We start from the raw sequence: 26,350 nt of genomic DNA, 5'->3' as shown, positions 1-26,350 counted from the left end.
AGAGGCAGCGTGCTTCTGTCGAGGAGGTTTCCTGCAGCTCGGCACAGCGTTTTCCTGAGTTCACGCAGCAGGAAAGCAGCTGGAAAGAACTGTATCTGTTCCCTACTGAAGTGGCCGTCGAAACCTGCGTGCAGCTAAAATTCGTCTCAATCACCTCGATGTAAAACCGCAACACCTCGTGTCGATTCCCTGCTTCTCCAAGGTCTGAGCCGCACTAAATAAAACTTGATTGATCGCCTATGAATGTATCTGAAGGCAACTATGATTTACTTGTTCGCCGCAAACAAGACAGCTTCCATTTTTCTCCACTAATGGCGTCCGTCCGCACTATTACTCTTCCTGTCTCCATGTGTACAAGCTCCATTACATGTGGCATGCATTTCTAAAGCACTATTGGAGCATTGCTGATGTTGTTGGGCTGATCAAATGCTCTGTGTGGTGACTAAGAAGAGCAGGTGTTGCTGGAGAATTACAAATAGGTGTTTGTGTATTGTAAATATGTTATTTTATTATTACATTTACACGAGATAGAAGAAGCCCCTGATAGCTGTTGCACCCCAACTGGTTGTTTGAGGATTTGAAATGGCTGTTTGGGCGCCGCTAACAACCATGTTAGAAATTAAAAGTGCGTAAATACAACCCTCGAAAGTGTGTTTCATTCTGTGTGGTGGTGAGATTACTGCTTAGCGTTGATTCAGTAATACCTCGGTCCCTGTGAATATTGACTGTGGGATATGTTTGCACTCCTTTCCTTTCTCTGCGCCTCACACGCTGGCAGCTGTGTTCATGATGTATGATTGTATTGTGTTCTTCAAACATTAATGCGACTCCCTCCTCTGTTTTGTGTCCCTGCAGAGAGCAAAGAGGTGTACAAGAGACAGGTGCTGTCAATCACATCCATCGCCATGGCAATCAGCCTGCTTGGAGCGCTGTGCATGGCGCTGTACTGCCGCAACAAGTGAGAGCAAAACACACACAAACATACTTATAAATAGAGCATTTTTGAAGCATAATGGGTAGGACTTCTCTCGGTACGTTCAATATGTCGGTATCTCCTTTCTGGGTCACTGACCATAGCCGGCGAGCAGCAGCTGGATCACTCAAGAACTCTATTTAAGAGGACATACTATGATCGAATGCAGGTTTTAGGTGCTTCAATGTTCAAAAAGCTCTTTATTTTCTCATACTGCCTGTGCTGCAGCACCTCTTTTCACCCTCTGTCTGAAACCAGAGCCCAGTCTGCTCTGATTGGTTAGCTGGCCAGCGCTGTTGTGATTGGTCAACCGCTTAGAGAAGCCCCTCCTCTTAGCCGTATACATCACACTTTGGGATTTGAGCCTTTGCAGACCATTGACATAATAAATAATAATAATAATAACTGATATTTCTATAGCGCCTTTCAAGGGACCCAAGGTCGCTTTACAGCAGGGGTGTCAAACTCAATTTCATCGCGGGCCACATTTGCATAAAGGTTGCACTCAAAGGGCCGGTTGTAACTATATAAATATATAATATATATATAAAATAATGTATTATATTACATTATTGCCTCTGAATTGGATTAGTATCGGATAGGATAATAACGTAGTCATTAACTACGTCTGAAAGCAGAAGTCTCTTCAGTGCGCATGTCACAAAACGAGATGCATTGTGGGACATGTAGTTTATGGGCAACCTGCTTCTGTAAAGTGCCATGTAACCGTATAATAAACGTATTATATTCTTTGCAAGCTCTTGCGGGGCCACAGAAAATGAAGTCGCGGGCCGGATTTGGCCCCCGGGCCTTGAGTTTGAGACCCCTGCTTTACAGGAATAGGGCAAGCACAAACAAAGCAAAACAAAGGTCAGACAGACAAAACAACAGATCGATTTAAGGGCCGAAAGCCTTGACATCCACAACAAAGTACATAACACACTTAAGTAAAGGGAACACCCCGAAAAGTGTAATAGGGCCTCTTTAAGTAAAGTGAGCATGCTCTTCAATGGGTCAGGGGGAGAACTTGCCCCCCAACAAACATTATGTTCGCCCATGAATCCAAACTACCACCTAACACCGTACAACATGTGGTCCCGATGTCACCGTCTGCGGTAGGAAAGTACTTCTGACATTTCACGTGCACATTTAAGGATTACGGTTTTACATGTTGTCCGTGCTTCTGTTTAACGAGCTTAACTGTAATCCTTTTTCCAGACAGCAACGTCAATATTTAACTATTCCACAACGCATCAAATGTTAAGAGTTTTGAAATGTTGTATCAATGGTCAAGGTCAGGTGAGATGGGACATTTCTGCAAAGGGGAAGCACGAAATGAAATGTTAAACAACAGCAGATGTTATACACACACACACACACACACACAGAGTTCGTGGACAGTAATTGGACGTTTTCTCCATACTCTTAGATGGATTTTCCAGCCATGCGTAAAAGTGACATATGGATTTTGTATCATGGCGATGTTGGCGGGCGAATTAGCTGCAGTGACATCTAATTTCATCACAAATCGGAAAGTTTTCCAACCTTCCATCTGAACTAAAAGTTGCTCCGAAGTTTCTCCAATGTACCTTGACGATTATTATCTAAATTACAATCTGCTGTCCTGGAGTAAACAGAATATTACAGTAATTGGTAATAAGCCCAGTTGGTGTGTAGGCAGTTGAAATGCCCAAGGAGACATTTTGCTAATCAAGTGAAGGCCGGTGGAACATGTCGAGTGTCGAGTCCCAGACTGGCTATTTGCTACGATTTAATCTCATTATTTGCAAACACATATTCATAGCCCATTATAACCCAAAGGTCAGCTCAGAGCTCCTGCTGTCTCTCCTTCTCTGTCCTTCTGCATACTTCTGCAGAGCATGCCCTGTGTGTGCACGTTAATTGGCAGATAAATGTCTCACATCCATCCCCTGCAGAGATACTGTATTCTGCACAGGTCAAACATGAGTGTGTGAGATGTTTTAATCACATTTAGTGCTAATAGTGGTGCAGTGATGCTACCCAGTCTCACGGCAATTCGTGTTATAGTCACGACATTTAATCTATTGATATTGAACACGATTTTTTTCGTGTCACACAGAACGATTTTCAAAGTATTTCTATTGGTAGTAGGTTTCGTGCCGGCACCTCGTCTTTTTGTCCAGTCGGGTCGTGGAAGACCGGAAGCTGTGGGGTTCATAAAAACATTTTCTTACTCGATATCAAGCCACGATTATTGCTTTTATTTTAAATAGTATAATGTCGGACTTTTCTTGCCGTCGGCGAGGAAAATAAATGGGGCTCAGAGCCTCAGAATACTGAAATATTTTCCTTCTAATTTGTTATTATTTGGTGCAGGCACGAAACATACTACCAATAGAAATACATTGCTTCTAAAATACTGAAATCTGTATTTTTTTCCTGCTAATTTCTTATTATTTACATTGCTTTTAAAATCGTTCTTTGTGACACGGAAAAAAATTGGAAAATCGTGTTGGTTCGTGGACAACGAATCAATAGATTACATGTCGTGACTATAACACAAAATGCCGTGAGACTGGGTTGTCTGCACAGGTCAAACATGAGCGTGTACCGGCGGGTTGTCACTCAGAGTGTGTGGAGCGTGCAACAGCCTGTGATAGATGGCAGTGTAATTCCATAGGCTTCCCTGTGTGATGTAATGATGTGAGTGAGTGAGCAGCTGACAACAAGATAATCGGATAAAGGCATGATGGACAGGCACTCTCAATGAATCTGTAATTGAGTCAGGAAAACTAGCTTGTTGAGAAACGAAGATGAATACAGATCGAGAGGAAGTGTTGATGAAAATCGGAGCGACCTGAATAAAGATAGTCAAGGTTTTTTGTTTCTTCTATCTCACACTGTGAAAGAAAGTGCCAGTGAAATATCGTCACTGTGGGAGTTAAAGCATTCAGACTCATTGTATCCTGTTGATCTCTTCTTAAATATATTTGCTAGATGTTAAAGTGCTGGTTTGAGCTCTAAATGTGAGTTTAACACTAGAACCGCCAACGGGTACATTTTACCCGCAGCTGTTTTTTGATTGTATGTAACTCTTTTTCAATTCAATATTAAAGTCTCCCAGTCCGTGACTTTTCCTGAAAGTGTGTTATGTAGCACCCTCTGTTATTAAAAAATGGTCAATATGAAGTCAGACTGAAAAAATCGCCATAAAAAATGCCATTTATACCCATATCCGCCAGCGGGTAATATTTACCTCATAGAAAATGCAGCGTAAACATGACATGTTACTATAGCAACGCCTTTTGTCTACTGCGGTTCCTTGTAGATAGAGAGATAGATTGCGAGAGAGATAGAAAGATATATTGAGAGAGCGAGAGAGAGAGAGAGAGAGAGAGAGAGAGAGAGAGAGAGAGAGAGAGAGAGAGAGAGAGAGAGAGACGGACGGACATAGTGTAACATCTTGGAGAATTCAAGATCTTGGATGACTGGGCTCACGTTGAGGACGTAATGCATGTGTACAGGTTACATGCCAGTTGAATAAAGATGGACACTCGGAATGAGAGAAGTAGTCCGTGTCGTCTGTTTATGTAGACAGTTATATGTCCATAGAACAGAACATTACAGATAGATCGATAGATAGTTATAGATGGAGAGAGATTTGTACCTAAACAAAACACCAAGTCTAACACCAAGCGTTTAAATCAGCACTGGTAGCGATATTTTATACTTCATGCTATCTGCACAGACTGTATCACATGAAAAGCTGAGAGTCCACAGATTCTATTGGTATAAGTTTCATCCCTGTGCGATCAAAACTCACTGTTCTGTGTGATAAATAAAAGAACATTGTACCTTGGAAATCAATAGCGGGTACATTTGACCCGTTGGCGGTTTTAGGTATACAGCGCCCTCTGGCGGTTCTAGTGTTGGGTGTTCACAAACATGTTTAGAGACTCTTGTTTGTGTCTCTAAACTTACATAGTCCCCTGCTTAAAGAACATCATGTGGACAAGGCATACATGTGTTTGGAAGTCCATGTCTGTCACTTCACACCACTAGAAACGTTAATATTTAAGATTTTAGCAACAGTTAAAATTGTGCCAAATGCCAACGGTGTTTGTAATTCTAGCTCCCTCAGTGGTTGCATGTGTTAATTAGAGTTTGGTTTGGTGATTTATGGATAAGAGATCATGAGAGGAAGACATTAACAACCCTTGGTAAAGGTTAAGGGACCATCATGGAAACAATTCATCACCAAAATGGCTCTTGGAGATGTTGGGAATGTGTTCCTTCAGCTTCAATGACTTTATGAGCTTGAGTCGTTTTATCAATGCTACAAAGAGATTGTGTTATTATTTTGAGTATTTAAAAAACACGGTTGCCAAATTGTTAATTATGTCAGACTTGAAGAATGTTTCCAATCCAGGACACGTGTTATCAGATTATTTCAACTCTGCATTGATGCCCTGTCTCTCAATGATTCATTTTGATTCAAGATGTCAAGATGCAAGGCTTTATTGTCATGTGCAAAGTGGCTACTGTGCAGTGTAGATATGGAAATGGAAAACTGAAGTCACAGGCTCCTCCAACAGAGCAACATGAATATATATAGGACATAAAACAAATAAAACAGATAAAATAGTGCAAGAGATTGTTTTGAGATGTGCAAGGACATACAAATAAAATAGAAATAGTGCAAGAAGAGTCTATATTCAATTATAAAACGGACAAGTCAATTCGAGCAATCTGATTGGTTCTTAGCCGCAATATAATGAACGTATATCACGGGTAGAATTGTAGTTACTTTTCACAAGTCAGTATCCCTCCGCGTCTGAGAAAAAGCTACAACCGTTACAGCTGTACATTACGTCCGTTACGAAACTAACTAACTAACAAAGCTTAAGATGGAAACATGTAAGGTTAACTTGGACCTCCGGGGGGGTCTTACTATGGAGGAGTGGATTTTTATTTATTTATTTATCCTTTATTTATCCAGGAATGTCCCATTGAGATACAAGATCTCTTCTTCCAGGGAGTCCTGACCAACACGGCACACAACAAGTTTCAACATAAAACAAAGGCATTAAACAAAAAAACATACAATTCAAATATAAATACAGAAGGCCATTTGTGCAGTGGCAAGAATCATACTCACATCAGCAATAGCATCAGGTAAAACAGCTACATGTTTCATGAAGGGCTAATCGTAGCATACCTTTAAAAGCATTTACAGTAGGAAGTGCCTCGAGACAAAGTTTTACTTGCAGCGTATTCCATAAAAAGGGAGTGGATTGAGCCGTGCCTATCTCCAGAAAGCACCTAAAGGACGACATGCAGAGCATGTAACAAATGAGATCCGACCAGGTTTTGAACCACAGAATGTGAGGGATTGAGCATTTAAGCAAATACAAACTGGTATGTCGATTTGACACACTCAGAGATGGCTGCAGTACACACATCCTTTACTCAAGTAGAAGTACAGATACTCGTGTTTAAAAATACTCTGGTGAAAGTAGAAGTACGGACTAAACTTCTTTACTCAAGTAGAAGTACGGACTAAACTTCTTTACTCAAGTCAAAGTAAAGAGGCTTTGAAGTGTACTTCAGTAAAAAGTACCCATAACTAGCAGCTGCTTTAAAGAGTACCTGACCTCCCTTTATATCAATAGAACAATAATGTCATTGTTAGCTAATGAATGTTTCCATGCTGAACAACGGCAACATGACAACGTTTCCATTGGTCCCTCTTCTTTAGAGAAGACCAGGAAGTGATGGATACACGGATCGTGTTCCAACCAATAGGCAACGCAGTGACTCTAAAGAATAATGACCCACGCACCAACACACATTCAGACTAAAGGAACCAGCTGTTTGGGAAATGAGAGAAGTAGAAAAGTACAGGTATTTGAGGTTCAACATGTAAGAAGTAGAAAGTAACAGGATTTGTAGCTTCAAACATGAGAGAAGTAGAAAAGTTAGAAGGGTATTTGAGTTTCAACATGAGAGAAGTTAGAACAAGTTAGAAGGTATTTGAGTTCAAAATGTGACGAAGTAGTAAAGTGACAGGTATTTGAGTTCAACATGTGAAGAAATTAGAAAAGTAAAACAGGTATTTGATGTTCACATGTGTAAGAAGTAGAAAAGTACAGTATTTGTGTTAACGTGTAGAAGTAGAAGTAGGTATTTGAGTTCAAACATGTAGAGAAGTAGAAAGGACAGGTATTGTGAGTTCAAGATGTAAGGGAAGTAGAAAGTAACAGGTATTGGAGTTCAACATGTAAGAAGTAGAAAGTACAGGTATTTGAGTTCAACATGTGAAGAAGTAGAAAGTACAGGTATTTGTAGTTCAACATGTGAGAAGTAGAAAGTAACAGGTATTTGTGTTCAACATGTGAAGAAGTAGGAACGTACAGGTAATTTGAGGTTCAACATGTAAGAAAGTTAGAAAAGTACAAGGTCTTTGTAGTTTCAACATGTAAAGAAGTAGAAAGTACAGGTATTTGAGTTCAACATGTAGAGAAGTAGAAAGTACAGGTATTTGAGTTCAACATGTAGAGAAGTAGAAAAGTACAGGTATTTGAGTTCAACATGTAAGAAGTAGAAAGTACAGGTATTTGAGTTCAACATGTGAAGAAGTAGAAAGTACAGGTATTTGAGTTCAACATGTGAGAAGTAGAAAGTACAGGTATTTGAGTTCAACATGTAAGAAGTAGAAAGTACAGGTATTTGAGTTCAACATGTGAGAAGTAGAAAGTACAGGTATTTGAGTTCAACATGTAAGAAGTAAAAAGTACAGGTATTTGAGTTCAACATGTAAGAAGTTGAAAGTACAGGTATTTGAGTTCAACATGTGAGAAGTAGAAAGTACAGGTATTTGTAGTTCAACATGTAGAGAAGTAGAAGTACAGGTATTTGTGTTCAACATGTAGAAGTAGAAAGTACAGTATTTGAGTTCAACATGTGAGAAGTAGAAAGTACAGGTATTTGAGTTCAACATGTAAGAAGTAGAAAGTACAGGTATTTGAGTTCAACATGTAAGAAGTAGAAAGTACAGGTATTTGAGTTCAACATGTGAGAAGTAGAAAGTACAGGTATTTGAGTTCAACATGTAGAGAAGTAGAAAGTACAGGTATTTGGTGTTCAACATTGAGAAGTAGAAAGTACAGGTATTTGAGTTCAACATGTAAGAAGTGAAAGTACAGGTATTTGAGTTCAACATGTAAGAAGTAGAAAGTACAGGTATTTGGGTTCAACATGTAAGAAGTAGAAAGTACAGGTATTTGGTTCAACAGGTAAGAAGTAGAAAGTACAGGTATTTGAGTTCAACATGTAAGAAGTAGAAAAGTACAGGTATTTGAGTTCAACATGTAAGAAGTAGAAAGTACAGGTATTTGAGTTCAACATGTGAGAAGTAGAAAGTACAGGGTATTTGAGTTCAACATGTAAGAAGTAGAAAGTACAGGTATTTGTGTTCAACATGTAAGAAGTAGAAAGTACAGGTATTTGTGTTCAACATGTGAGAAGTAAAAAGTAAAAAGTCGTCAGAAAAATAAGTAGTGGAGTAAAGTACTAACACCTGAAAAATGTACTTAAGTACAGTAACGAATTATTTGTACTCCACTACTTCCCACCTCTGGACCGTAATAATACATATGTTCCCCTAATCAAATATAACCTGATCTGTAACTAAAGGAGTTCAGATTACGTATAAAAAGTAGTGGGTGTCCGCGGCAACAGACATCATTATTAAAAACATCTGATTTTATTTGTGTGCAGAGGATGCTTTAAAGAGTACTCATTAGCATACTACAGCATCCAATAAGCAACCGGATTGTTCGAAGGCTTTAGAAAAGATAATGGACCTTTTATATTATCGCTGCTGTCAGTGTAATTGCATAAACTTGGGTAACTAGTGTTGTTTTAATTAAGAGCGTGAAATGTCCGCTGCATGGTGTTAAACACAAAGCAGAAGAGCTGCTTTTAGATCATTGGGACAAATTAGATTACAACACAACAAGTATCCCTACATGTCCTGTGATAAGTTTGGTCTGCTTCTGTGTAAGATTCAACTAATTAGTGTTCCAGTAAATGAAGTGTCTGTATAATTCATATTACAAAGCATTCTCAATGAGTTTAAAGAGTCCTCTCCTGCTGATGTTCAGGTGTATATCAGTATGTAGTGTCTACTTTAAAGAGTCCTCTCCTGCTGTGTTCAGGTGTATCAGTATGTAGTGTCTCTACTTTAAAGAGTCCTCTCCTGCTGATGTCCAGGTGTATATCAGTATGTAGTGTCTCTACTTTAAAGAGTCCTCTCCAGCTGATGTCAGGTGTATATCAGTGTGTAGTGTCTCTACTTTAAAGAGTCCTCTTCTGCTGATGTTCAGGTGTATATCAGTGGTAGTGCTCTACTTTAAAGAGTCTTCTGCTGATGTCCAGGTGTATATCAGTATGTAGTATCTCTACTTTAAAGAGTCCTCTCCTGCTGATGTCAGGTGTATATCAGTGTGTAGTATCTGTACTTGAAAGAGTCCTCTTCTCTGCTGATGTTCAGGTGTATATCAGTATGTAGTGTCTCTACTTTAAAGAGTCCTCTGCTATGATGTTCAGGTGTATATCAGTATGTAGTGTCTCTTACTTTAAAGAGTCCTCTTCTGCTGATGTCCAGGTGTATATCAGTATGTAGTATCTCTACTTTAAAGAGTCCTCTCCTGCTGATGTTCCAGGTGTATATCAGTATGTAGTGTCTGTACTTTAAAGAGTCCTCTCCTGCTGATGTTCAGGTGTATCAGTGTAGTGTCTCTACTTTAAAGAGTCCTCTTCCTGCTGATGTCCAGGTGTATATCAGTATGTAGTGTCTCTACTTTAAAGAGTCCTCTTCTGCTGATGTCAGGTGTATATCAGTATGTAGTGTCTCTACTTTAAAGAGTCCTCTCCTGCTGATGTTCAGGTGTATATCAGTATGTAGTGTCTCTACTTTAAAGAGTCCTCTCTGCTGATGTTGCAGGTGTATATCAGTGGGTAGTATCTCTACTTTAAAGAGTCCTCTTCTGCTGATGTTCAGGTGAATATCAGTTGGTAGTATCTCTACTTTAAAGAGTCCCTCTCCTGCTGATGTTCAGGTGTATATCAGTATGTAGTGTCTCTACTTTAAAAGTCCTCTCCTGCTGATGTTCAGGTGTATATCAGTATGTAGAGTCTCTACTTTAAAGAGTCCTCTCCTGCTTGATGTTCAGGTGTATATCAGTATAGTGTCTCTACTTTAAAGAGTCCTCTCCTGCTGATGTTCAGGTGTATATCAGTATGTAGTGTCTCTACTTTAAAGAGTCCTCTCCTGCTGATGTTCAGGTGTATATCAGTGTGTAGTATCTGTACTTTAAAGAGTCCTCTTCTGCTGATGTTCAGGTGTATATCAGTGGGTAGTATCTCTACTTTAAAGAGTCCTCTCCTGCTGATGTTCAGGTGTATATCAGTGTGTAGTATCTCTACTTTAAAGAGTCCTCTTCTGCTGATGTTCAGGTGTATATCAGTATGTAGTGTCTCTACTTTAAAGAGTCCTCTCCTGCTGATGTTCAGGTGTATATCAGTATGTAGTATCTCTACTTTAAAGAGTCCTCTTCTGCTGATGTTCAGGTGTATATCAGTATGTAGTGTCTCTACTTTAAAGAGTCCTCTCCTGATGATGTTCAGGTGTATATCAGTATGTAGTGTCTCTACTTTAAAGAGTCCTCTCCTGCTGATGTTCAGGTGTATATCAGTGGGTAGTATCTCTACTTTAAAGAGTCCTCTTCTGCTGATGTTCAGGTGTATATCAGTATGTAGTATCTCTACTTTAAAGAGTCCTCTCCTGCTGATGTTCAGGTGTATATCAGTATGTAGTGTCTCTACTTTAAAGAGTCCTCTCCTGCTGATGCTCAGGTGTATATCAGTATGTAGTGTCTCTACTTTAAAGAGTCCTCTCCTGCTGATGTTCAGGTGTATATCAGTACGTAGTGTCTCTACTTTAAAGAGTCCTCTCCTGCTGATGTTCAGGTGTATATCAGTATGTAGTGTCTCTACTTTAAAGAGTCCTCTCCTGCTGATGTTCAGGTGTATATCAGTGTGTAGTATCTGTACTTTAAAGAGTCCTCTTCTGCTGATGTTCAGGTGTATATCAGTATGCAGTGTCTCTACTTTAAAGAGTCCTCTCCTGCTGATGTTCAGGTGTATATCAGTATGTAGTGTCTCTACTTTAAAGAGTCCTCTCCTGCTGATGTTCAGGTGTATATCAGTATGTAGTGTCTCTACTTTAAAGAGTCCTCTCCTGCTGATGTTCAGGTGTATATCAATATGTAGTGTCTCTACTTTAAAGAGTCCTCTCCTGCTGATGTTCAGGTGTATATCAGTACGTAGTGTCTCTACTTTAAAGAGTCCTCTCCTGCTGATGTTCAGGTGTATATCAGTATGTAGTGTCTCTACTTTAAAGAGTCCTCTCCTGCTGATGTTCAGGTGTATATCAGTATGTAGTGTCTCTACTTTAAAGAGTACACGTACAATGCATTGGAGCTAGCCAAATGAAGCGTGAGTGTTACGTAGTGATGTCACTATGATCGGAAAGTAAACAAAGGAGGCCAACTCGAGAAAGACCATTTACATGCACTAAAACCGATATAACACACGACTAGAGAAAGCCCCAACATTTATAACAGAGCCTCTTTAATAAAAACAGATCTGAGTGAGTCCAGCCTCGAAACATCTTCACAGAATGTATTAAATGGATTTGAGGTACATCCAATAAACGGTGTTTCATATTGCTGCTTGGGGAGACAAGAAGGAGAGGTATAGAGAGAAAGTGTCCCTGGTAAATAGCTCACTTTCTTCTCTCCTCTCTCCTCAAGGGCATGAGAATGCAATTCTCCTTGGCCTCCGACTCATTTTTTTAAAAGTATGTCGGCGGATGAGACTGAAAATTGTGCGAGAATCCTGCCGATGCTTCAGACTGATGTAATGGGTTTTTGGAATAGAGAAGAAATAGTGACGCTTGTTTTTTTCTGCAACTAACCTTCAAATTCCACCTCTTCCTACGTGTTTTTAAATCGGGATAAGAGCGTTTTTCGTGTCGTTGCCACAAACATGACAAGGATGGTTTCATACGACGTTCGTCTCACAAAAACAATCACTATTTCATTGTGTTTTATTTATGTGTCGTAATACTCTGTTAGAAGTCAAAGTCATTTAAAACGCCACGTATGTAAAAGTCAAGAAGTATAATCAGCAAAATGTATCGACGGTAAAAAGACTTCCTCCTCACGTTCCGGATTAGAATATATGACATTATTAGATTGTTAATTTTCTTACTTCAAGTACTATTTTATTCTGACACACAAATCGTTCATGTTTACGGCTTTATTTTTTTACTTTTTTGTAATTCAGTGGATAATTTAAGCTTGCGATGCAAACTCTTAAAGGTCCCGCGTCACGGCCATTTCTACTGATCATGATTCCATTGTTGAGGTCGACTAGAATAGATTTATATTGTTCAATGTTCCTCACATTGGTTTCTCACAGCATCTCCGTATAGTCTGTGTATCCACTCTCCGTCCTACACGGCTTGTTGGAGCTCCTCCCCCCCTCCCTGTGAGCCCACTGTGCTCTGATTGGTCGGGACGTTGCAAGGCTCGTTGCTGAGTGGAGCGGACAGGTTTTCGGGTCGGCGATACAGGAGAACAAGCAAAACTCATCCTGAGCACACACACACACACACACACACACTCACAGCCGAAGTGAAAACAATAAGTGTGGCTTGATATCGAAAAAGAAAAAGGTGTATAACGCTGTGAGTCAATGGGTCTGTGGAGAGCATTTCTCCTCCATCTCAACTCGTCTATTACGGCCCGTCCACACGGCGGCGTGCGTTGTCGCTTGCCGGCGGACGTGTCTGAAACTCGACCAACAACCAATCACATGAATCTCCCGCCCCTGACACACAAGCAGCGGTTTGATTGGCTAGAGCTTGTACTGGCATATGATTCGATTGGCTGACGCTTCTGCCGAGGCTTCAAAAGTTGAATATTGCTCAGCTTTTGCAGCGAGCCAAGCCAGCAAAGCTCCGCGTCGCTTCCCACAATGCAGTTCGGCGAAAAAGTGATGTCACCCCATTCAAAGTGACTGGTGAAGCTTTCAGCGCACGCCGCTAGAGTTGTACTCGCTGCAGGGTGTACTTTGAGGGTTTGTGACCGTTTACATGCAGAAACACCTTCATAACACAAGGGGACGGGTGAGAACCGGAGAAGCATGACATGTGTCCTTTCATCTGAAAAGTAACTAAAGCTGTGAGACAAATGTGCAGTAGATGTATAACATATCTAGCCATGATGTGAAGTGGAGGAGAATTAAAAGCTTGAGTGCAGCTCTTGAGTGAATGGCCGAGCTCTCCTGATTTCCTTTCTGTCTCCTTCTCTTCAGGAGGCGCAGAGAGAAGCTCCAGGCTCACCTGAAGGAGAGTCGCAGTCTGAAGAACTACACCGCGAACTCCCATAACTCCCATAACTCCCATAACTCCCATAACGCCCTGGACGCCAAGCTGAGGGCCCCGAACGCCAACCTGCAGATGCACGAGGTAACACAACTTATCCATCTCAACTTCCTTTCAGAGTGCTGCTGCTTTTCTGCTGAAGGACATCAACTCGTGTTTACTGTGTGGGGCATGTACAGGAAGTCAGGATGCTCTGAATCCATTTCTTCACACGTGGTAGAAGTACTCAGATCTGGGACTTGAGTAAAAGTAGAAGTACTCAGATCTGGGACTTGAGTAAAAGTAGAAGTACTCAGATCTGGTACTTGAGTAAAAGTAGAAGTACTCAGATCTGGGACTTGAGTAAAAGTAGAAGTACTCAGATCTGGTACTTGAGTAAAAGTAGAAGTACTCAGATCTGGGACTTGAGTAAAAGTAGAAGTACTCAGATCTGGGACTTGAGTAAAGTAGAAGTACTCAGATCTGGTACTTGAGTAAAAGTAGAAGTACTCAGATCTGGGACTTGAGTAAAAGTAGAAGTGCTCAGATCTTGTACTTGAGTAAAAGTAGAAGTACTCAGATCTGGAACTTGAGTAAAAGTAGAAGTACTCAGATCTGGTACTTGAGTAAAAGTAGAAGTGCTCATCTAGTACTTGAGTAAAAGTAGAAGTACTCATATCTTGTATTGAGTAAAAGTAGAAGAACTCAGATCTTGTACTTGAGTAAAAGTAGAAGTACTCAGATGTTGTACTTGAGTAAAAGTAGAAGAACTCAGATGTTGTACTTGAGTAAAAGTAGAAGTACTCTGATCTTGTACTTAGTAAAAGTAGAAGTACTCAGATCTTGTACTTTAGTAAAAGTAGAAGTACTCTGATCTGGTACTTGAGTAAAAGTAGAAGTACTCAGATCTGGGACTTGAGTAAAAGGAGAAGTGCTCAGATCTTGTACTTGAGTAAAAGTAGAAGTACTCAGATCTGGAACTTGAGTAAAAGTAGAAGTACTCAGATCTGGTACTTGAGTAAAAGTAGAAGTGCTCATCTAGTACTTGAGTAAAAGTAGAAGTACTCATATATTGTACTTGAGTAAAAGTAGAAGAACTCAGATGTTGTACTTGAGTAAAAGTAGAAGTACTCTGATCTTGTACTTAGTAAAAGTAGAAGTACTCTGATCTTGTACTTAGTAAAAGTAGAAGTACTCATATCTTGTAATTGAGTAAAAGTAGAAGTACTCAGATCTTGTACTTTAGTAAAAGTAGAAGTACTCTGATCTTGTACTTAGTAAAAGTAGAAGTACTCTGATCTTGTACTTAGTAAAAGTAGAAGTACTCAGATCTTGTACTTGAGTAAAAGTAGAAGTACTCAGATCTTGTACTAGAGTAAAAGTAGAAGTACCAGAGTGTAGGAATACTCTGTTACAGTAAAAGTACTGCATTCAAAATGTTCCTCAAGTGAAAGTAGAAAAGTATTCTCATCTAAATATAGTGAAACAGAGTGAAAGTAGTCGTTGTGCAGATTGGTCCATTTCAGAATAATATATATGATATGTTTTATAATGATTGATCGTGAAAGTGTTCTCAAAGCTGGTGAAGGTGCAGCTAGTCTGAAGTACTTTGTAGACTGCAGGGTAGCTGGTGAAGGTGCAGCTAGTCTGAAGTACTTTGTAGACTGCAGGGTAGCTGGTGGAGGTGCAGCTAGTCCGAAGTACTTTGTAGACTGCAGGGTAGCTGGTGAAGGTGCAGCTAGTCTGAAGTACTTTGTAGACTGCAGGGTAGCTGGGGGATTTACTCCAGGTGGAACTAAAGTCTGATTCAACACTTGGTTAGATTTCACATCATTCATCCAGATCTGTGAAGTAACTAAAGGTATTAAATACATGCAGTGGAGTAGAAGTACACCATGTACCTCTGAATTGAGTTGAAGTACAAAGTAGCATGATAAAGACAGACAAGGGATTCCAAAGACCCTACAACATAAAGAAACACGTAATGCTATTAAGACACATGTACGATGTTGTGTTGCTCAAGTCAGCTTACATTTAAATATCTGGTGGAAGAGAGCATCAGACATCCTGCACATATTACACCTCTCATTGAGTTATTCACCCCCTGCCGTTTTTAGCTGCTATTAAATCACTTTGTATTCCCGTCTCCACCGGGACCCTCGCAGGTCTCTGAGTGATGAATCGCTCGGTGGTTTGGGAGTCCGTTGTCATTCATCTTCTTCTCAGCGCTCTTTGTCATCGCATGTCTCCCTGAAGTGTGTTTCAGAGTAGCTGGCATAGAAAGCATCGCATTAATTCAAATGTCAGTCAAAAAAAAAAATCCATGCTTTTGGGGAGAATGTGTTTGTGCATGAACACGCTGTCAGCGTTTGCACATGTTTGTAATCCACACAGGTTACACAGCACTATTGGGTTAACTGTTTCAACGAGGGCAGGATTTACATTTACAATGAAGTGAAGCACATGTCGACTCTGGGGACTCGCTGTCCGTCAGAAACACATCGACATACTCAAGGTGGAGTGGAAGCAGGGCCGTCCCTCCCTATAGGCTGCAGGTGGCCTCGGCCCTCGCGCAGGTGGCCTCGGCCCTCGCGCAGGGGGCCTCGGCTTATGAGCTCGGCTTGTGCGCAGTTCTCAGCGCATTCTTTATTTACCATTCATTCAAGTATGTGATGCCTTTGATCTGCTGATGTACAGGAGGAAGAGTGATACACTGTCTGTCTAGTTGGCTTACATAACAGTTAAAGTTTACAGCCTAAAAGACATGGAGCATTTTCCCCCTTTTATTCATTTTTATGTCAATTTGCAAATTTCATGGTGATGCTCAGCCTCTCCCTTAACTCCTGCAGTCATCATCATGTCAACCACAACACAGAGAAATACTGATAGCAATGTGTGTGTAGTTGTTGATACATTGCTGACAGAGGGAACTAGAATACAGATTTAAGAAATATCAGTTTTTGAGCATGTCATAAGCATGTTTTGTCTTGACTATATTACAACTATAGCTGTGAAGGTGGGGGCGGGGCTTTTATACGCGAGTAGTGAAAACACTTCCGCGTAGTCTGCTCGTGTGTATCCTCCCTTTCGTCTCCTCCCTCACCCCTCCTCGACTCCTCCGTGTGCATTTCAGCTATTGGGACGTCTTTCAAAATGGCGTGTCTTGATCGATTTCCGGGTCAAGTCCCGGAGGAGGGGAGGAGAGGAGTCGAGGAGGGGTATTGGGATGAGGCCAGGTGTCCCCAGTCATGCTGATTGGCCTCCTCAGCTCCACCCCATCACAGGACCTGCAACACACATGCACACTGAAGGCCACAGGCTCTGGGGCCGTCACATCATACGATTAGTTATCTTCACACAGAATAATGTTGCATGCTGGGCATCAGATTCTTATAAAGTACAGGCTGACAGTTTAAACATTTTCAACTTGAATCAACGGGTCAAAGATACGAAGTACTTTATTGATCCCAATGTGGGTAATGTTTGTTTTGCAGCAGCAAGGCATTGAATAATACAAATGTAAAGAAAATAAAACAACAAGAAAGTAGAAAATATACATGTTGAAGTTACAAATGAACAATACAAATATATAAAGTAAGGTATTATATATACATAAGTATGTATCCGAATCAATCTGAATTATCGTTACAGCAGGAAAGAGCCACAGACAGCTTAATGCTACATATGTTAAAAAAAGTACTATGATATGATAAAGATATAATAAAACATATTAAATATGATCTGTTATATTAAAGAGTGTCTGAACAAAGCAGGACTGCAGCTTTAATCATTAGATTATTTCATGTAATCGTTTATTTGAATAGGGACACAAGTACCCCCTGACCGACCCCAAAAATATTTGATCGAAATAGCCTATACAAATAATTCCAATATAGTGATGTAACTCCTTTACAACAAACAGGATATTTTCATTGTATGCATGAAAAAAGAAAAAAAATGTAAACTGAAAAGGAATTTTTCAACTGAAGTAATATCTGATCTGAACAAAATGATATATTATGCAAAACTATAAAAGACAATACACCAATTTGACATGTGTATATGAGGTTCTAGGAATATTTTATATAAAATTGTGTTTTCTATTTAACTTATTGTACTAAAATTATTTTTGTAATCATGCATGGTATTTTTTTAAATCTCACGTACCCCCTGCAGTACCCCAACTTACCCCTAGGGGTCCGCGTACCCCCATTTGAGAATCACTGCTTTAGACAAATAATGCTTCAAGTGTAAATATGCCCGGATTTTAAACATAGCAAAACATAACTACATGATATGCAAAAGAGCAAGAGCAGCACACACAAGTATTTACCACATGGCAGTACACGGTAGCAGCAACGACACGTTAAGTGCAAGAGACGATACAAGAGATGCAGAAAGTGCAAGAGGAGATCCCCCCATGTCGAAGTGCATTTAGCGAGGATTGCACGTCTGTTTCTCAACCATTCTTTGAGTTGACTTTATAGACTTTAAAACATAAGAGCGTTGTTGACGGTAGATCTTGAGTTTCAGTTCACAAAGGGTTCGAATCAGATCCAGCTCGGAGGCGGGGGAAACAAAGTAATCTGTGAAATCTGGAATTTGTGGAGCAACGTGTCGGCTGTGCCACGTCGTATCAGCCTCACTCCGAGTGCTCTGCCACCAAGGACACACCGCACGCACCAAGGGAACAGCAGCAACCCACCTGCTCCATGCATTAAGGTCTTCTCCTGAGCAGGCACGAGAACATCACTTTCCACTTACTGTACATGTTAACCTAAATGTTGCAGTAATTGAGATCTTGTTTAATGTACACATAATTAATGGTTCATCACACAGCACAGCTCTCACACACCATACAGGTAAAAACTAAAGACAATTTAAAAGCAACACTCTAAAAGACGTCAATACGCTAAGGAGAAGAGGTGGGTTAAACAGATCCATTCTTGAGAAGGAAAATGTCTGTTTGAAATATTTAGTACAGACACTACATATTGATATACACCTGAACATCAGCAGGAGAGGACTCTTTAAAGTAGAGACACTACATACTGATATACACCTGAACATCAGCAGGAAAGGACTCTTTAAAGTAGAGACACTACATACTGATATACACCTGAACATCAGCAGGAGAGGACTCTTTAAAGTAGAGACACTACATACTGATATACACCTGAACATCAGCAGGAGAGGACTCTTTAAAGTAGAGACACTACACACTGATATACACCTGAACATCAGCAGGAGAGGACTCTTTAAAGTAGAGACACTACATACTGATATACACCTGAACATCAGCAGGAGAGGACTCTTTAAAGTAGAGACACTACATACTGAGATACACCTGAACATCAGCAAGAGAGGACTCTTTAAAGTAGAGACACTACATACTGATATACACCTGAACATCAGCAGGAGAGGACTCTTTAAAGTAGAGACACTACATACTGATATACACCTGAACATCAGCAGGAGAGGACTCTTTAAAGTAGAGACACTACATACTGATATACACCTGAACATCAGCAGGAGAGGACTCTTTAAAGTAGAGACACTAAATACTGATATACACCTGAACATCAGCAGGAGAGGACTCTTTAAAGTAGAGACACTACTGATATACACCTGAACATCAGCAGGAGAGGACTCTTTAAAGTAGAGACACTACACACTGATATACACCTGAACATCAGCAGGAGAGGACTCTTTAAAGTAGAGACACTACATACTGATATACACCTGAACGTCAGCAGGAGAGGACTCTTTAAAGTAGAGACACTACATACTGATATACACCTGAACATCAGCTGGAGAGGACTCTTTAAAGTAGAGACACTACATACTGATATACACCTGAACATCAGCAGGAGAGGACTCTTTAAAGTAGAGACAAACATAACAAATTCAAAAATGTCTTATTACTTGTTATTTTACCTTCTTTTATTGACCATTCTTGTCAGGACTTATAACTGGAAACTTTTTGTATTGCTGTAACTTTTATATCCATCTTATTTTTTCGTAAATCTTTCCCCTACTTTTTCTTATTATGGACGTCAATGGAGGAGATGTTCAAACTGCTCTTTAAACTGCTTCTTTCATCTCTTCGCCCCTTTCACCGTAAATGGGTCACTGCACCTTATCACTTCAGCTTCCTCATACTTTCTGAGCAATCGCAGTTTAGGTTTGATGCTTCTTTCAAGACTTCCAGAGACTTTATAAACGGGAGTGGGTCAAGTAAAATATTGTAAAATGTTCTGTCAAGCGCCCACAGGAGTTGCTTGCACGTTGATCTATGACCCTTCGAATAGATTAAAGTTAGTCTTCACTGCGTATGTAGCTCAAGGCCAAGGTTTTTTTACACAAACATCTTTTGTGCTGCTTTATTTTTCTTTATTTAAACCTTATTTACAAACAGTCTTCTGCTGCAAATGATATTGCTAAGTTGATTCAAGCTTTTTGAGAACATACACTTTTCCTGATCAGGTGCTTCATATACATAAGTTTAGGGGAGGGGGAAATAATCGATACGGCTAGGGATGTCCCGATCACCTTTTTTTGCTCCCGATCCGATTCCGATCATTTGATTTTGACAATCTGCCGATACCGATTTTTCCCGATCCGATCTTTATGCAAACATTTTTTTCTCCCGATTCCGATCTTTTGAAAATCACGTGATCGGATCGGGACATCTCTAGATACGGCATGGAATCGCGATACTTTGCGTGGCGATATTGTATCGATACACGGATGCCAAGTAAATTATTTAAAACATTTTCATATAAACCTTAGCATATCCCTCCGAAAGATGGTCGTATATAAACAGGAAGTTAAGACATGTATACAATTGCAATGAAAGACAAACAAAAACGATGCTTTTCAGGTTCAAATAACACAAATTGGGTTATTTACATAAACTATTCAAATTGCAAATACATTTTTTAACAAGGAAGGGAAGACGGACATAGATATGACACATGTGATTTGCAATATCGCAACATATCGTATCGCAATACTTAGCATATCGTAGAATCGCAATACTACCGTATCGTGTATTAACCTGTTAAGCCCTGAGCCTGTTTTTCAGGCCTCAGGCTCGATATCTTCTAAAAGGGGTAAATTAATAATCTTTTTTCTCAAAGCAATGCTAAACCTGTGAGTTGGATGTAGAAAAGTCCGAATCAAATCAATCAATTTTTTTTTATTTTAAAGTCAATTCAGATTGAACATAATTATAGTGTCCGTAAAAAAAAAAAATGACTTATAGTGAAAACCAGCCTTGAATGATGGCCCTCCTCATTCGATTTTGATGATTGACACCTCTTGTTAACCGTTAGAGCCAATAGAATCGAGGGGAAGTTCCTAAAACCCATCTAAACATTACCCATTGGTGAATGAGTGATGCGCAGCCAGAATGCCCCGGAAGCTGAAGCTCTTGGGCGATATATATCACGATCACGGCATCGCGATAGTATCGTATCGTGGGGAGCCTGGTGATTCCCAGCCATACGTAAGTTACTACTTTAGTTTCCCCCTGATTACCTCAAAAGATCCACGACAGCCCTTTCAATCAGCATATGTTTTAATCATTTCGTATCATAAAGATTGATACTGATTGATTATTGATGGTTGCAGCCTCGGTAATTGACCCATACATCCAGTATTAAACACCAAATAAAAGATGCATGATGCAGAAAACTGGACTTATAAGAATAATACTAATGATAATAGTAATAAATACACCAATTCTACTATTGCTTCTTCAACTATACTCATACTATAAAGTGTTACACATAGTTTGAATTAATTCAGGTAACCAGATGCAATTGCTACGACCATTTGAGAAAAGTGAAAAAGTGTTTAAAAATAACTAGAGCCGGGACTCGATTAAAAAAATTAATCTAATTAATTAGAGGCTTTGTAATTAATTAATCGAAATTAATCGCATTTTTAATCAAATATACATATCTGACCTGAGAACAGTGAGAAGCCATTTCCACATGGACTTGACTCCAGGTGGTCTACAGTCGAGTGCAGTCCAGAGAGCCAGGGAGCTGGTTATTCTCTCAGACGTGGACTTCCTTATCCTGGCCCTGAAACCAGTCGTCTGGCTGAGTGTGGGTTGGGTCAGGGTGTGGTTCCTTGCACTCGGAGTCGGGCTAACGTACATGCTAGCTGCTACATGCTAGCTGCTACATGCTAGCTGCTACATGCTAGCTGCTACATGCTAGCTGCTACATGCTAGCTGCTACACGCTAGCTGCCACATGCTTTGCATTTAGGTGATACTTTAGGCTTGATGTGCTGCGGTGATATGCAAATTCTTTTTTACATAATTTGCACACAGCCGTGCTCTTGTCGACGCTTCCATCCGTCCGTTTTTTAAAACAAAATGTCCCATCCACGGGGCCGACCAAAGCGGTCTCATCAGCTTGTTCGTTCATGTTTGACTATTGTTCACCGTGGTTTGTTGTTGTTTGAAGTCCCATGCTGAAGTCATGAACGTTAGTTGGTGCTCCAGTATAATCGGTACGCCGGAAACTCATCCAGTGAGAAACGTTCCGCTGTGCAAAAATAAGTGCGATTAAAATGCGTTAATTTTTTTTAACGCGTTAATTTTTGTGTCATTAATTAATCTTAATTAACGCGTTAAAGTCCCGGCCCTAAAAAATAACACAAAAACATTTCGCTTTAAGGGAAAACGTTATTATTATGTGATTAATTTGGACTTAAAATGCCCAATTGCTGGACTACCCTTCAACAGAGCATATTGTGAGAAAGTGAACAGTCGCACTTTGCATGTGTCTGCATCTTAATTGCTAGATGAAGACATGCAATCTAAGTTGATTGATCCAGCAGCGAGCGGTTGTTCATTTCTCAGCCTGTGAGTAAACTGAAAATATCGACTTTTAAGTGGGACATTATCCTAGCGACCTAAGAAAGTGGGCGACAATTATTCAAACATCAACAATCAGCCTTTCTAATCTTTACTGACTTAACGATGCTTCTACAGTTACAGGAAGAAACAAGTAGTGCGTTTAACTGTTTATCCATTTCAAACCTCCTGTCAGCTCAAAGGGTGAAAGTGCCTCAGAGTAACCCGACGTTCTTTCAGTTTGAACACACAGTAGATCTCGGCTTTTAAAAGGAAGACGGAGCTTTGGTGACACAACAATACAGACTGTTTAGAGGTCATCCATACAAAGTGATGCTTTCTCATTCTGCTGCAGGCGAGGTACCTCTGCTCCAGTGTGTGTGTGTGTGTGTGTGTGTGTGTGTGTGTGTGTGTGTGTGTGTGTGTGTGTGTGTGTGTGTGTGTGTGTGTGTGTGTGTGTGTGTGTGTGTGTGTGTGTGTGTGTGTGTGTGTGTGTGTGTGTGTGTGTGTGTGTGTGTGTGTGTGTGTGTGTGTGTGTGTGTGTGTGTGTGTGTGTGTGTGCGCACAGTAATGGACGTTTTAATCTCTAAGATAGGGACTGGTATGCCTCCGACAGAACATCCGGAGGAGATGATTTGTTATGATTTGTGCAGAGATGCTGCTCTCCATAATAGCCGTGTACCGGTATACACACACACACACACACACACACACACACACACACACACACACACACACTGCAGTCTGACGTCGAAAGCTTAGCAAATCGAACTTTGGATGGAAGAGACGGAGCAGTTTCAATTATGCGGCGTGACCGTGGACACCTGTGGAATACGTGATGGGCTGCTGCTGGAGCCTGATTGACGGAGAGAGATCGGAGAACTCGCAGCTTCTCTCCAGTTCGCTGCGTGATCAAATGCTTCCAACAAAGGGCCCTGCGGAGCTAATCAGAGGCGCTCGTTTCTGTGACAGGCCACCGCTGGAGAGCTCCGATGCCTTTGTAATGACCTGCCCGGCTATATGGCTCTGTTATCTACGGTAGGGGGTTAAGTTGGGATTTGATATGTGGGGGGGCTGTGGTTTTTTTGGGGGGGGGCAATATATGATGCCCAATCCTAAAGCAACTGCTCCTGTATCAGATGTCATGGCACCAATCGAGAAAGTTAACATAGAAAGTCAAATAGACCGTCTTTTTATTAGTATTATTTAACTGGAATGAATTTACATTTGAAATTATTCATATATACACAAACATTTTTCACAAATGACAGACCTTCAAATTGCCATTTTAAGTCAACATTTCTCTGCACACTCACTCAAGTACATTAAAAACAACTCTGTGAGTACAGAGACATATTATCTGAGTTGATTGAAGAATGAAATCAATATAAGCAGTTCGACAACATTACTGTCTGTACGACCAGCTCCTTCATCAAGTCCCCGATGGGCTGATGGGGGGGAAGCCTGCGTCGTGCATCTTTGTCTACAGGCCTTCTGGTAGCTACCCACTTCCTCACGTGTTGTGGGGTCCCAAGAGGTAAGAGGAGGTCCAACCATTTGAATGAACATTAGAGCAGAGACATTTTGAGTTTTCAGTTGTGAGCGCATTGATGTTACAACTGCATTCATTTGTGAGAAGCCCCTCTCACACTCTGCACTGCTCACAGCAATGGTTCTCCCTTACGGACCGTCTACACTACAGCGTCGACAGCATCGAAAACTCCAATCTGCCCATTCACTTTCAATGGGGTGACGTCACGTAGCCTCGCTTTTTCGCCGAACTGAATTGTGGGTAGCAGAGCGGTCCGTCTCAGGCGACAGAAGTTGAACAATGTTCAACTTCTGACGCCGGAGTAGCCAGCGCCAGCCAATCAAATCCCGTTTCTGAAAATCTGACAGCTCAAGCCGTAGCCAATCAAACCGCGTCTAAGCTGGGAGAGATATCCCGCCGTTCATTTCTATATTTCAAAAAAAGTCGGAGGAGAAACTAACTATCGCCGTAGCAATCACCCGGTTTTGTATGACCAGACCCTCTTCACCTACCGGGATACAAACCGGAGGAACCAGCATGGAGGGAGGCGGCAGAGACAGTGGGGGAAACTGGTAGGTTTTCGCCTGTTTGGGGAGTTTATATATATATTGCTCGCATAAAATCCCCGTTTTTTTTTGCTTTGTATGTCGGGGGCGGGAGATTCATGTGATTGGTTGTTGGTCGTGTTTCTTGAATAAAATCCCCAAGCTCCAGACACGCCCAGCTCCAAGCTTTTTTTGAAGCTGTAGTGTGGACGCTCCGTTAAGCTTCAGAAGGAACTCTGGCATCCTCCTTAAAGTCCCTATAACTTTGCTTAACACCAGAGAATCCTGTTTTCAAAAGAGCTCTCTTATTTCACACTCACCATACATTGATGGTAGAGGGCTTGGCCATGTCTTTGTATCAAGAACATTCCTCTTCACTTGTGAGCATCCTTGTTTCCATGCGTTTGCATAGTGCTGCATAACACGCTGTGGGATCTATTATCTTCTGCCTTGGGTCATGGCGTAGTGCTATGCCATTAAAACACCTTGCTGCTCTGCCTCTCATGCGGGTTTGTAGAACAGACACCGTCTGGGTTCCTGCTCGTGGTTTTAAAATCAGATGTACTGATTGAGACTGTCTAATGTCTCTCGACTGTAGAGCCTCAGACGGGTCTTTCAGCTCCTCGAGTGCATCCGTCATCAGTCCCAGATTTTTAACTAAAGCAACTGACGTCGGCTTTGCTGCTAGCCCCTCATACGTGCATCTATCATTTGAGGAACGGTTCACATCAGAGGTGGGAGTAAGTCCTACATGTGCAAGTCATGAGCAAGTCTCAAGTCTTGACCTACAGGGGTGTCAAACTCAAGGCCCGGGGGCCAAATCCGGCCCGCGACTTCATTTTATGTGGCCCCACAAGAGCTTGCAAAGAATATAATATGTTTGTTATACGGTTACATGGCGATTTACAGAAGCAGGTTGCCCATGGAGCACGATGCATCTCAAATTAGACTTTTTTCTTCAGAATTTGCCCTTTTCTCAGAAGTGACTTTTTTTTCAAAATGTCACTTTTTTTATTTAGCTTTTATTTTAAAATCATTTTTGTAACATTCTCACTGAAGAGACTTGCAATTATTTGCCCTTCTGCTTTCAGACCGAGTTAATTATGAAGTTATTACCCTATCCGATGATAATCCAATGCAGAGGCAATGATGTAATATAATACATTATTTTATATATATGATATATTTATATATGTATTTTTATATAGTCTTAAAGTTACAACCGGCCCTTTGAGTGCAACCATAATGCTGATGTGGCCCGCAATGAAATTGAGTTTGACACCCCTGACCTACAAGTATCAAGCAAGTCCCAAGTCACTGTGGTGAGAGTCAAGCAAGTCAAGTCAAGGCATACGACATGCTGATGAATAAGCCCAGTTTCCACATTAAATCAGTTAAAAGACAGTGAAGAAACTTCTGTTTAGCAATGCAGAATCAATGTTCAGTAGTGAAAGGAGTGGAAGCTGGAATCGGCCTTAGTCAAACACTGAAGTTTATTGAGAGACAAACGGCCGGAGCGTTCACGAGGTATTTCACACAACTGTCATCATGAAAGGCCCAAGCCAACTCTGAGCAGACAAAGGAGCACAGCGCAGATCTACACATCAACAAAGGAGTGGCCTATATTCCCGCGCTTCCATCTAATCAATACCAGACATTTAAGAACAAAGACCTCTGTTTCGCAACTCTTCATGGGCCTCCAAACCCCTCGCCCACAGTGAGGGTGTCCTCCTCAAGTGTCCTCCTCAAGTGTCCTCCTCAAGTTACAGACAGGGCACATTAAGGAAAAGACAGACGTTTCTAAAATACACAGATCAGATTAAAATATTCTTTGACAGTTATGAAAATGGATTCAACCCACACTATGATCTTCATTACACACACAGCTAATCATTGAAATCTAATTTAGACTGATGATATTAGATTCATATTAACGCTAGAACTGCAGACCA

General features: G+C 40.7%; 1 protein-coding gene across 1 annotated transcript in view; it reads left to right on the top strand.

Moving 5' to 3' along the window:
* Positions 1–855: 855 nt before the first annotated feature.
* The window catches only part of LOC117443160 (pro-neuregulin-3, membrane-bound isoform-like), a gene marked incomplete at its 5' end in the record, with an annotated part of 62,536 nt that continues 37,041 nt past the window's right edge, over positions 856–26,350 (top strand). Inside the window, 2 exons of the mRNA XM_034079110.1 lie at positions 856–958; positions 13,400–13,553. Of these exons, the coding sequence (XP_033935001.1) occupies positions 856–958; positions 13,400–13,553 (257 nt within the window). The remainder of the gene's footprint in view (positions 959–13,399; positions 13,554–26,350) is intronic.

This window comes from Pseudochaenichthys georgianus, unplaced genomic scaffold (genome assembly GCF_902827115.2).
Source record: "Pseudochaenichthys georgianus unplaced genomic scaffold, fPseGeo1.2 scaffold_548_arrow_ctg1, whole genome shotgun sequence".
NCBI classification, from domain to species: domain Eukaryota; kingdom Metazoa; phylum Chordata; class Actinopteri; order Perciformes; family Channichthyidae; genus Pseudochaenichthys; species Pseudochaenichthys georgianus.
Note: the sequence above shows the minus strand (reverse complement) of the source record. Positions and strands in the feature narration are given on the sequence as shown.